Below are 13,444 nucleotides of genomic sequence, written 5' to 3'. Positions count from 1 at the left end.
ACCGTTTTCAGGGATATATTTAGAATTAATTATAGGTATTGTGTTACCAAAACAATCCGCATTAGACTTTATTATAAAAGCTTTTTTATCAATCTGAAGAACACGTCTCTGGAGTTTGTAGAGATAAAAAGTGTCACCCGATGTTGCAGGATATGGAAGGGGATGTAGCTCAGTGGTAGAGCGCATGCTTTGCATGTATGAGGCCCCGGGTTCAATCCCCGGCATCTCCAGTGAAATCTTTTTCCCATACGAAGATGGATATTTGTCGAAACTAATTTACTACTCTGACTTTACTGACTGTAGAGAAGCCACACATTTAACACACATAAAGCACTTTGTACTTTTGTGTCTGCTTGTTATTATATAGCTTCCTAAATAATTATCACGGAAATAATCCCTTTGGAAACACAAGGCGTATAAAAAGCTTTTCTAACATTAGTTTACTCACACACAGATTCTAGTCTTGAATCTACATTTACATGCGTAAAGTATATTGATGTATATTGATGCTATTGTATATAAAAGCTAATAACCTAATAAAACGGAAGTATTGTGGCGTCTTTAGCTAGAAAATGCCACTTCAGGTGTAAAGTACACATCTAGGCAGCCTAGTTATACTAATGGTATCTAGCGTTACCTGAAATAGCTTTAATGCTCTTCACTTCTTTTTCCTCACATTTTTGGTAAAATAACATTTGTTAAAACCATGGTCGAAACAAAACAACGTAATTAAAACACAATTTGTGGAGCGAATGAAAATTCCTACAGTCTTCAATGCACCACCAGTCCAGCGGTAACTAAGGAGATCACAGTTATGTTTACTATAAAGATGTCCTCCTTGCTAGCTGCTATCTTGGATTTGGTCAACAAAATGGCCATAATCTAAGGAGTTCACTTTATCTCAGCACTATTAACATTTGTTCCTTGTATGAGCTTCCCGAAAACGTCCTGAAAATGCAATTGAAGCATCTTAAGACGCTATTAACACCCCAGGTGAGTTAAGTTAGCTAATGCTAGCTGATGCTGGAGCGAAACATCAGTTAAAAAGTGTAGACTAAGTAATATTAATTATCTAATAACATGACTTGAAAGCTGCAACGAAACATTATATTCCCCTTGTCAATTCGGAATGTAAGTGATTTTACTGATACGTATTACATTTATATTAAATACAGGTATTTAAAGTCACTTTATTTTGTTCGCTAGCAACTGCGGTGCGTTAGCTAACGTTAACTGTTACTTGATAGAAAAAAGTACTGCTAATAAGCCCCGAATTAGGTGAAGACAGCATCTCAAAGGTTCGGTCATACCCAAAAGCTGTGTTTCTTATTTAACAGTTTTTGTCACCGGACAAATTACACTAGATGTAACTGTTAAAACAGATACATTTTCTATGGAGTTTGGCGCTAACGTTACAGAACATAACGTAATGCATCTGGGTAAGGTTGGCTAAAACTATCCAAAGAGGTGCTCGGGTGAAGGCATCTGTTATCTATTCCTTCTGAATGTTTTCTCTGCCTTCACAGGAGGGTGCTGCCAAAGTGACGTGCATGACCTGGGCACCGAATAACACCAAGTTTGCTGTTTGCACTGTCGACAGAGTGGTGCTACTCTATGATGAGCAGGGAGAAAGGAGAGACAAATTCTCCACCAAACCCCTGGATTCTAAGGTGAGACAGGAAGGAAGTTAGCCAAGTGTTGTCTAATACATAAAGCCACATTTCTTATGATAGTCTAAAGCCCTTGAGATGCATCCTCTCGTTTTCAAGACACAGACGTCAATACAAAACACAAGGAACAACACATAATACAGCAATGCTAAAGAATAATGATAGTGAGTTATTTTACTCTGACTCTGTTGTTTTAAAGGAGCAGACGAGTCTATGTGTGTATTTGCAAAACGTAAATAAAATTCTAAGACCACTGTCAATTTAATTTATAGTGCTAATGCATGAAGTCTTTGAATTTCACCCCAATTATTCATAAAAAAAAAGAAAAGCCCCTCAATAACAAACGGTTTACAACCATAGGATAGACAGTATCATAAGAAAAATGATCTAACTACAGAGTGACAGTCAGGGATAGCATTTCTGAAAAGCGCATGCAATTTGTTTGAAGATAAGACAGTTTATCTTATTCTCAGCTCATCATTGGTTTATTCTGCATAAATATGCTTAAAGAATCATGTTATAGAACTGATCAATACTCCACTAGTTATCTTTAGGAAGTGTTTCATCTGAACTGATGCTAATGAGACACGTCAGAGTTCCTTGCAGTGTTTTGTAGCAGAAACAGGCCTCATTGCCTGAAAGAAAGACTAACTTTATAAAACATAATTTTTAAACATAAAAATGTATCATTATTGAACGCATGTATACTTAATGATACATCAACTAACTATATATATATATATATATATATATATATATATATATATATATATATATAACGTGTTTTACATAGTTTTTTCACTCATACTCTTGAAACAACAGAACCATATCATAAAAAGTACACTTTTATGAAATAAACCATTAACTTTCAGCAAATGCCACTTTTATGAGTGTGGCTATCGATTAGGAGTTCTCTACTAACTAAATTGATCCACACAAGATGTGCCAGGAAAGCTTGGCTTACTATCTCTGCTTAACAATTTTCGTGGGAACTCTGCATTTAATTGGGATCCTCATGAGCATGCGCAGATTTTCTTTACATCCTGGCTAGCAGTTATCTATACTGAAGTGTCCGGTGCTATGGTGTAAAGTTTGAAAGTTTTATTTTGCAATTCACTCACTGTTGACAAATAATCTCTGTAATAGAGCTTCTTCTAACAGTAGTGTCAGGTTTGATATTCCTGTCCTTATACTGTCCATAGCAAGACACTTCATTTTCTTCTCATACTAAAGTGTGGATTTACTTTTGTGTCAGGACTGCTGATGATTACAAAATGATAGGAAATGATGGTAAATAGTTTCCTTGCTCACCAGTTTGACTCTCTTCATTTAAGCTTAGTATATCAAATGAATAAACAGGTTGTGTGTTGTTGTTAATAATAATAATAATAACAACAATTCTTTGTCAGTATGGAAAAAACAGCTATGTTGTGAATGACATGGCGTTTTCACCGGACTCTACCAAAATTGCTATCGGCCAGTCCGACAACATCATCTTTGTCTACAGAATCGGAGAGGATTGGTAATGTCCTTTAGCTGATTTCACATCATATATTAATCACATATTAATCTTGATTTTGACTTTGATGCGTGCAAACAGATTTCTGTGCTTGTTGTCTTATCTCCTAGGGGGGACAAGAAAGCCATTTGCAACAAATTTGTTCAGACGGTGAGTAAACACGTGTAGACACTTTGTTTTGACAATGAACAGCAAGCTTAAAGAGGTAACCGTGTTGTAAAAAAGTTATTCCCAACTAATTGTTTGTAGTAATGTATTTGGCAATTTAAGTTGTAAGTGTTTTAGTAGATTTGAGGCCACGTAAGGCTTGAAAGTGATCACAAATGTTTAATGAAGAAACTCATTAGAAATAGTGCTGCATAGGTTGTATAGTTCCAGCTGCTGTTTTAGTGTTAAATGTATGTAATCTCATTTCTATGCTTTGGAAGTCATGGGTCCAACTTTCTCACATCTTTGTAATGCCACATGTTATACACTGTATTGCAGAGTGCTGTGACTTGCTTGATTTGGCCTGCAGAGCATGCAATTGTTTATGGATTAGTGGATGGCAAGGTACGTCAGCATTTTCTTGTCTCCTCTCATCAGTATTACAGTAGTATCAGCAGGACAGCAGACACAATAGGATCGCTTGCAGTAGTAGTGTAATGGTGTCTTTTGGACTTTTAATGATTTATTTGTTCTCTCTGGTCTAATTGCTGCATCAGAGGTGTTTTCACCTTGTCAAGACTTGCATTGTTTGGCTTGAAATAACTGTTATACAGAAACAGACCTACTTAAAAGTTGACTTAATAGTTACAATAACTGCTATCAGCCCTGATACAAAAATATTTGCATTTAAAAGCTGTTTTAGGACAACAGCTAAACAAAATTTTGTATTTTTAAATAAAAACTGATAATTATAATAATTTTTCTTTTTCATAGGTTCGCCTAGCCAACACTCAGACAAACAAGTCATCAACCATCTACGGCACAGAGTCCTGTGTTGTCTCCCTGGCATCCAAGTAAATGCACATATGTTATTAATGGCCACCAGTTAGTAGATGGTGCACTGCACGTGTTATTCCCAAAACATTTCTGGAGAAAGAAGAAACGTTGCATCCTGACTGGCCTGGTCCTCCTCAAAATGAAAGCCAGTTGCCAATTAGAAAAATTACATATTAATTTATGTTCTATTTTTGTTATACGCTCAGTTGTTGTGTCTGTTCTGTGTCAGTGTTTCTGGTAAAGGCATCCTATCTGGCCACGCTGATGGGACAGTCGTGCGTTACTTCTTTGATGACGAAGGCTCAGGGGAGTCTCAGGTACCCACCGCCTCTCAGATCATTCATCCTTATTTGTCATGTCCAGTGGCATATTTTCCTATATTATCCGGTAGATTGTGCTCATGTTGCGGTAAGATTTGTGATATACATTTGTTTTTAGTACGTCTACCAGAGTAACAAAACACACTTTGACACAGGGTAAGCTGTTGATGCACCCTTGCCCACCGTACGCTCTGGCCTGGGGTGCAAACAGCATCATGGTGGGCGGCTGTGACAAGAAGGTGGTGGCCTACGGCAGAGAGGGTCATATTCTGCAGACTTTCGATTACACCCGCGACCGGACGGAGAAGGAATTCACCGTGGCCGCCACCAGCCCCAGCGGGCAGTCTGTTGTGTTTGGCAGTTATGACAGGTCAGTAGATGTTCTCTCAGTTGATATACAGACAGTACTGAGATACCTATCAGCTCAAAAGGACACCTCAGGTACCATTTACAATAGTGATGTGAGAGACGCTGTCGTAAAGGGTTTTTTAGTATGTGTATTTTAGTAGTTTGTGGTGAGTTCAAGTTGTTTCTCTTCCTGATTTTTCACTTAGGTTGCGGGTGTTTAACTGGGCTCCCAGGAGAGGGCTGTGGGATGAATCCAGGCCTAAAGAGATTCTCAACCTCTACACTATCACCAGCTTGGCCTGGAAGAAAGATGGATCACGCCTCTGTGCTGTAAATACATCATCTGTCACATTAATTTAATCCAGACTGTGGCTTTAATGCCATCCTACTGTAAATATACCTTTTGCTCTTTAGCTTTGCAGCAGTGCTTACGTGTGCATTCTCTTTCTGGTCTCTTACATAACCTGGTTTTAGGCTGATATAACCTCTTAAACAGCTTACTCTTGCATTGAAATCCTTTATCTTTACAATTCTACTTAATTCCTCTGCGGTTGCCATAAAATAATTAAAAACCTAAAACACAAATATGTAAAAAAGGTGAATGGTGTTTTATGTATTTCTTTACTGTATGTGTGTCTTGACAGGGAACTCTGTGTGGGGGAGTGGAGCTGTTTGATTGCTGCTTGCGGAGAACCATCTATAAGAACAAGTTTGAGATGACCTACGTTGGCCTGAGCCAGGTACAGACAGAGACAACTGGAAATAAAATGAAAACTGCAGTATCTTTTAATTGCACGAACAATGACGAGAAAATAATGACGAGAACTCAGGACCAAATAAGCAGTTCTAGCCTTCACTTTGGTCTCTGCCACTTGCCAATTAACAAATGATATAAAAAAAAGCCAGTTGATTATGCAATATCAGTCAGTCAGATTTAAAGTGTAAAAAACAGCCCCATATTCCACTTTCATAATTAAGAAAGACACAGCAGAAATAAATAATCATCCAGCTTTTTGTTTAGCCACAGCACCATCTTGTTTTCTAATTAATTGATGCTTTACATTGAATTACAATGAGCTAACCATCTTACAAACATATTAATTAAGGGGGTTTCCAACAACATTTTGAGTGATGGTCATCTAATTACATCAAAAGACAAGTACCTACGGAAATGCATAGATTTTCTACTTTGGATCATTTGTAAGCTAGTTATTTCAACAGAAATCAAATTTAGGCCATCTGTAATTCCCGAATACAAATACTTTATCTTATTTGTACTAGAAACCTTAGAAACTGGGAGAAAAATAACTTATGCACTGTGACCGTCACTAGTTTTCAGTACAAATAAACACAGAATAACAATGCTGGAAACACAACTGATAGAAATGACCTTAGAACTCAATCTAGGATTTTCTGATTAGGAAAAAAAAAGTTAATTAAAGCGTGAATAGATTTCGCTACTGGTTTGAAAAAATAAAGATACAAATTGAAATTGATGACTTTGTGATTAAGAAATTCATTCTAGCAGCTAATGAGACAGCTGATGTGTAAAATTATAATTTCCAGTCAAGAGGTCATGAGCAACATTTTCTTTCTTTTCTAAGTGAGTATGCCTGGTGTTACAGCTCATAGTGAGTTATTTTACTCTGACTGGTGTTTTTAAGGAGCAGAAGAATCGATTTGTGTATTTGCAAAACGTAAATAAACTTCTAAGACCATGGTCAATATAATTTAGTGTGCTAATGCATGAAGTCGTTGAATTTTACCCCTATTATTCATAAAAATGAAAAATAATTAGAAAATAATGTAATCTGTCATCTTTTTCTTGCATGTTTGCCTCCTTTGCCACTTGGCTTTTAATCTTCTCTTCCTTCTGTTCTAGGTGATAGTGAGGAACCTCTCTACAGGAACGCGGGTGGTCCTGAAGTCCTATTATGGATATGAGATAGAAGAAGTCAAAATCATGGGCAAAGATCGCTACCTGGTGGCTCACACCTCCGACACTCTTCTGCTGGGAGATCTGCTGACAAATAAACTGAGTGAGGTAGGACTTAAAAGATCAGTGTGCAAGTTTTAGTGACATCTAGTAGTGAGGGTTGCGAATTGCAACCAACAGCTCACTCACCGCTCCCCCCTCTGTTTGCAAGCTAATACGTGTGGTCCTACATTTGTCCATATTTCACTTCTCCTCTTACTTTTAACAAACCAGACAACTTCTTCTTCTTCAAACATATTCAGCATAGTGACGAAACACGCTTGGGCTCCTGTAGAAACAACATAGCGATGTCCATGTAGGGGACCCGAGGTGTATGTAGATAGAAATGGCTCATTCTAAGGTAATAAAACCTAATGGTTCATTATGTAAGGTCTTTATACACCACTGAAAACAAATAGTTATGTATATTATATTGCATTTCTGTTCTAAATATTACACACTGAACCTTTAATGGGTTAAAAAAACATGTCCCAACTGCTTAGAATAATGCACAGACCTCAATGTTAAAAAGATTTTAAGTTTTGTTTTGACAAAACTTAAATTTTTGACTTTTTTTTGGTAGTACTTCCAGATTGACTTGGTAGATTGACTGTCTGGAAATCCTTTTAACAGCTTGAAAGAAAATCCATTCACTCCCTCAAGTTTGTGTCCCCACCTGTCATATCATTTGTAAATGCTTCCTTGTTGCTTCCCACAATAAATGGAGATGGACTGTTCCCCTTGTATAAATGTATAATTTGAATTGAAGCCTTGATTCTGCGGCCTCTCTTTCAGGTGCCCTGGCCCGGTTCTGGAGGAAATGAAAAGTTCTTTTTTGAAAATGAAACAGTGAGTACACACACCATGTGTGAAGATTATCGTTAAGATGTTTTTTTCCTCATGAAAATTAAAGACACAGTACCGTTCCAGCAGGAAGTCATGTTTCAGGTCACCTCATGTCTTGTACTTTACAGCTGCTACTATTATTTGCATCTGCTGTGTTTTAATTTGCTTTATTTTATCTTGCAGGTGTGTATGATTTTTAATGCTGGGGAGCTGAGCCTTGTGGAGTACAGTAACAATGAGATCCTGGGATCAGTCAGAACAGAATTTATGAACCCTCACCTAATCAGGTAGGTCCAATTATAAAAAAACAAACACACCTTATGACGTTGGTTTAGAAACGCCTCAAATGCAACAGGTTTGTCTGGTTCCAAAGAACAGTCATAAATTATCTAGACAGATAATTAGCTGACTGTTTTGTTGAATGGCAGAAAGGTAAAAAAAGGTTCTAATGTAAAAATCGAGCCATTTTATCAGCCTAAAGGCATTTCAGCAATTAGTCAAGTAACCAGTTTTATGCCTCGAATTCAGATCAAAGTCTCGATGCCATTTGTGACCACTGAAGCACAAAATTGCCTAAAAAATAAAAACAAATACAACTTTTGGCATTGTAAAAACAGTGTCTGTTTCCAGCTCTAGAAAGGAGATTGTATTAGATGTAGAAAAATGTTTAGTAAATTAATAAAAGTCACCTTTCACTGATGAATGAATAATGTGATAATATAAATATACATGGTGTTCAAATACAGTCTCTGCTAACATTACTGTGTTGAATAAGTTTGACCACTGTCCCTGATCACTTCCATTAAGCTATATATTTCCAGCTCTGTCCATTAGATGGGTGTATTGAGCTGTGCAAAACTTCTAGGCATCATTACAGTAAGGTTTCAGGAGAGTCAGTGAGACTCAGCCTGACACATCCATGTTAAGATATTCAGCCCTGTCTAAAGTGTCAGGACTGAAACTCCCCGGGTGAGTGACTAATGGCTGACTGCTGGTGAGGTGAGCAGGTTTCACGTTCTGCTGACTGCTCCTCGCCTCTGGCTGGACACTTGTTAGCATGACAACATCATGATCAGTGGTGTCCTGGGATTTCTAGAACGATGAACAGCAACCAAAGCCATGTTTTTTTTTACTAAAGGTGTGTTTTGTGTGTGTGTGTGTTTGCATGTGTAGTGTTCGACTAAACGAGAGGAAGCAAAGAGGAGTTGACGACAACAAGAAGCTTGCGTATCTGATTGATATAAAGACGATTGCTATTGGTAAGAATGTGTGTTTGTGATCGAGGCGTGGCGTAAATCTGCCGTTGGTATGGCCAATACAGTTTAAAAATAATCACACACAGGAATGAAAGCTCTAATAAGCTTTTATTAGCTTCATTTAAACCCAGAGCAGCTCTTCATCATGCAGGAAAAGCAGAAAACAACAACATACTGGTGGTTTTACTGCTTTTAATCACATATGATTTACATTAAAGGATGCTGATGATGTGCATCTTTCTTAGTTTCAACAAATCCTGTGAAAAGACCAAAATACCAACAAAGTGTTGTTCGTATCTCAATACTCTGACTTTCTGACCTAATCTGTGGCACTCAGCCCCAAGCCCATTGGTTCCTACTGAATACATCTTTTAAAACTGGTCATAAATATATAGTGCATTTCTGGAGACTATTTCCAGTTTAGGATTAATACATATTTAAAGAGGTAGCGAGGATTTGGGACAGCAGGATGGTATTTGTGGGACTGAGTCAAAATAAACTACAGCGTTTGTGTTCATGGTGATGAAGGAACATGTCACCATGTGCAACAGTGTGGCTCATTAAAACAATGGAGCTCTGTGGCACAGAGGGATATTAGGCTTTGGATACACACACAATACATGTTAGTAGGATCAATTGATTGTTGGTTTTGGTCTTTCCATGGGATTTGTAAAGAATAAGAAAAATGCAGAATATTGCCAGCCTTATCCTTAAATGCCAGCTGTGGTTTTAAATCTCCAGTGGGTGACATGTTTTTGTTCCAAGGTAAGAACAGCTTGGTGAGTGAATTTTCAGAGCAGTAATTCTCACTACCTGACCAAGTGATAGTGAGTCATCAGTTTTGAACAACTCTTGCCGGTTAACATGTTAATTTTGTGCTGTGGGATTGTGAAATGCCTTTGATTGGGAAACAGCTTCATTCTGCAGCTTTTGAACACTGTAGGATGCTGACATTGTTATATTTTTCTCTCCATGAATCATTTAGTATATGTTGTTTTACACAAGAATTCACACATGATGACTCACCATAATATTAAACCGTTTTCCATTTTAATTAAAAAAGTTGATGTAGGCCCATATCATCAGACTAGTAATATCAACTTGAGCAAGTAAGTTTTTAGAGTAGAGAAACTGCTCACTGTGCCTGATAGAATCATTAATAATTATAAAATGAGTGGCTGATGTCTAATCTCAAATAAAAGCCCAATTTTACATTGTCATACTGCCAGTCTGACTGCCGCTCAGTTAAGCTGGACTTTGTTTCTCCTCTCAGTGGACTTGGCTGGGGGCTACAATCTGGGAACCATCAGCCATGACTCCAAGATTGACTGGCTGGAACTCAATGAAACCGGACGCAAACTGCTCTTCAGGGACAAGAAGCTGCGGGTGAGAATGAAACCTCAGCACCCAGAGGGATTGTAAGATTGGGGGAGAGACGGAGAGAGGCCTAAAGGCAGAGAGGGCAAATGACCGTCAAGATGATGATTAGCAAAGTACTAAGTAAAGTAGAAAAATGTGCACCTTGGTTGGGGCATGTCTGAAGTTATAGCCCAAAACATGTCTTGTGTCTTTTTGTAGAGCCACTTTGGTCATCCAGGTGATCCACATTGGCCACCGTAAGGCTCTATAGAACGTCCCAGAACCCATCCATACACAGTAGAGAAGAAATGGTGCTATATCAGATTTAGAACCAGCTTTATTGCCAAGTTGTTTTACACATAAAAGGAATTTGCTTTGGCGATTTGGTGCGTAACAATAAACATATTAAACTGATATATAAAATGTAAGCAGTGCAAACAAGAAATAGAAGTTGTGAATGATATTTTTTTTATGTCCTGTAGTACAGGGATTCCCAACCTTTTTGGCGAGTGAACCCTGTAAACAAAGCAATTTCTGCTTTCCATGTTTTATTTGATTACATTTTCCAAAAATGACTAATTACCAATCAAACAAAAATACAATTGAGTCTAGCATAAATGTTATAAATGTTATCTTAGTAACCATGTTGCGACTCGTCCAGGATCCTCAGATTTGGTCATGCTCGTGGACAAAATGTTTCATACAGCACATTGTTTTCAGGGAAATAACTACATTTGTATTCCGTTAAAAAAATTTAACAATAGCAACAAAAAAATAAATAAATAAAAAGTAATTTTGTCTGTTTTTCCATAAAAGTAGTACAACTGTTATATACCCTTTCTATAATATGTTTGGCATAGACTTAACCTATACCTAACTACACCTAAATATAAATATAGAAATAGAAATAACGTTTTTATAAAAATGAAGACATTTTAAGCAGCCTAAGCCTTTCTCACCCATTGTTGGGTTGTAGAAATTCTGCAACTTTATACAGAGTTGTGGCTAAAACCTAACACAAAATCTTTCAAGCATTTTGTCGAAAAAGTTTGATCACACACTAATAGCTGACAAGCACAGCATTGTGAATTTGTCATTTTGATGATGTTCCACCTTGCCTAATCCTAGAGGTGATTTGTTTTATGTCCTATTCCAATGATTTAAATGGAGAAACATACTGTATTTTTCACTTTTTCCACCTCAATACCAAACAAAAACCAACGTTCATAAAAGGTCTAAATTTTGTTCTGTTCTACGCTTGGCAGTGCTGAGATTCACGGCTTTTGGAGAAGCTGTGTGCAGGATGAGAGTGGCAGGGAGCTGTTGTCAGTTGTTGCCCTGGGGTAATGAAACAGCTTGATGTTCTAGCCCTGGGGCAAAGACATGGAGAACTCTGGCAATTAGGAATCCCTCAGTGGCTTCAAACTTTTTGCTGCACTTGTATGGCACATAATGACGGGTAAAGATTAATTTTTTTTACAAATGTGTAATTTTTTTCAGTAGTTCCCAAACAAACGTTTGCAAATATTTGTGTATGTACACAGGATGGGTAAGTCACTGGTAAGGAATTGTCTTTAAGGGTACTGATGGTGCATAAAAATTAAATGTACAGCATGCCATCGATATATTCAGTGGATTAAAATGTAACTGAATATACGTAACAGGCTGAAAAAGATTTATACTATTTCAGATTTTTGGATATTCACCTTCATAGCATGTATTAATTGCACTTCCCACCAGTAAGAAATAATAAAAAGTCAAGTTGTATAACAAATGTTTCTTTAATTGAAACTCGCTTTCAAGTGAACTTATCAATAGGCTGCTCTTCCTCATTGCATTAAAACTTGGCCAGCTAAGCTCCAGGGTGAAACTATAGATGGAGCATTATTAAAAATGGTGGGGGGGATGATATTAAGGTAGCTGATTACAGCAGCGGGCGGTCTCTCATACACACACACACGTACATAGTAAGTGCTTGGGGAGCCACTGCAGCTTATAGAATATACATAATCTGAACTCATCAAGAGCAGAGTAGAATAGATTGCATTTTGAGTATTCATATGGAGCTGGTGGAAGTTAATCAACTTTGTTCAAGCCAAATTAGTTAAACTATGCCGTGTACACTTTAACTTTCCAAGACAGGGAATCGGAAAATAAGGACAATCACTGTGGTTACTACTAAACAATGTCTGCCTTGTTTCTTTTTAGCATCTCTCTTTAATGATGCTAAACATAGTTCTGTCCCAGCATATCAAACATCATTTTGACACAAAGGATGCATATTAATTTGTTTTTCTAAAGCAACATGCAGTAGGAGGCTTATCATCCAGGAATAAAACAAAACCTAGTATAACAGTTAGGGATGTTGACCAGAGTAACATGAAGAAACATGGTGGCATACTGGCTCTTACATCTTACTACAGTAAGCTAGTTACCTTTCATTGACCTCCAAATGCTTTGTAATATCCAATGGACATTTTGCAATAGATAAAAGAATAGTTCTTTATTTGTAGAAATATGCTCATTTGCTTTTTTGCCAAGGGGTAGATGAGAGGATTGATCATATCTGTTAATTCAACATAAAGCTGGAATCAGCAGCCAGTTGCCTTAGTTTTGAATAGAGCCTCCATAAAAGCCCTCAGACGATATTAACAAGTTTTAAGTTTAATATTATCTTATATATTGTCTCTTGCAAGCTGTAGGAAGCAAATTTAGTTAAAAATGTTTTTGTATGTGATTACTGGCTATCAGGGAGACGTTACACATATGAACTAAAGGTGGGATTGTTTTGACAATGGATTGTGCGTCTAACTCCCATTAAGGAAACAAGTTCTTCTGATAAGGTCAGACCCTCGCTGATAATGAAGCAATTTTGAAAATAAGAATTTCTGTATCTCCCATCTTCTCCTTCTTCCTCAGCTCCATCTGTATGACATAGAGGCTGGTGTAAAGACCACGGTGCTGAGTTTCTGCTCATATGTCCAGTGGGTGCCTGGCAGTGATGTGGTGGTCGCCCAAAACAGGGGAAACCTCTGCATCTGGTACAGTATCGACAGCCCAGAGAGCATCACCATGTTCCCCATCAAGGTGAGACTTGTATGTGTTCATGTGGCTCATATTGACCTTTTTATCTTTTAATTTGACCGTTTCTTCCTTGCAACTTCCCA

At 37.5% G+C, this 13,444-nt stretch overlaps 1 protein-coding gene and 1 non-coding gene across 3 annotated transcripts in view; both read left to right on the top strand.

Moving 5' to 3' along the window:
• Positions 1-13,444, top strand: part of ift172 (intraflagellar transport 172) — a 43,736-nt gene that overhangs the window by 1,508 nt on the left and 28,784 nt on the right. The window contains exons 1-16 of one of the 2 annotated variants that reach the window (XM_038727089.1): positions 787-993; positions 1,527-1,670; positions 3,080-3,192; positions 3,300-3,339; positions 3,676-3,741; positions 4,111-4,190; positions 4,403-4,490; positions 4,649-4,863; positions 5,048-5,171; positions 5,486-5,581; positions 6,724-6,885; positions 7,612-7,665; positions 7,846-7,949; positions 8,836-8,921; positions 10,192-10,304; positions 13,197-13,364. In XM_038727089.1, the coding sequence (XP_038583017.1) occupies positions 955-993; positions 1,527-1,670; positions 3,080-3,192; positions 3,300-3,339; positions 3,676-3,741; positions 4,111-4,190; positions 4,403-4,490; positions 4,649-4,863; positions 5,048-5,171; positions 5,486-5,581; positions 6,724-6,885; positions 7,612-7,665; positions 7,846-7,949; positions 8,836-8,921; positions 10,192-10,304; positions 13,197-13,364 (1,692 nt within the window). In that variant the 5' untranslated portion in view covers positions 787-954. Of the gene's footprint in view, positions 1-786; positions 994-1,526; positions 1,671-3,079; positions 3,193-3,299; positions 3,340-3,675; positions 3,742-4,110; positions 4,191-4,402; positions 4,491-4,648; positions 4,864-5,047; positions 5,172-5,485; positions 5,582-6,723; positions 6,886-7,611; positions 7,666-7,845; positions 7,950-8,835; positions 8,922-10,191; positions 10,305-13,196; positions 13,365-13,444 lie in introns of those variants that run through there. The other variant, XM_038727088.1, reaches the window with a different exon arrangement.
• trnaa-ugc lies at positions 159-230 on the top strand. Its single transcript has one exon. It is a non-coding gene; the product is annotated as a tRNA-Ala (tRNA).

The sequence above is a fragment of the Micropterus salmoides genome, unplaced genomic scaffold, assembly GCF_014851395.1.
Source record: "Micropterus salmoides isolate LMB-PRFRI ecotype aquatic unplaced genomic scaffold, ASM1485139v1 Ms_hic_scaffold_18, whole genome shotgun sequence".
Classification (NCBI taxonomy): domain Eukaryota; kingdom Metazoa; phylum Chordata; class Actinopteri; order Centrarchiformes; family Centrarchidae; genus Micropterus; species Micropterus salmoides.
Note: the sequence above shows the minus strand (reverse complement) of the source record. Positions and strands in the feature narration are given on the sequence as shown.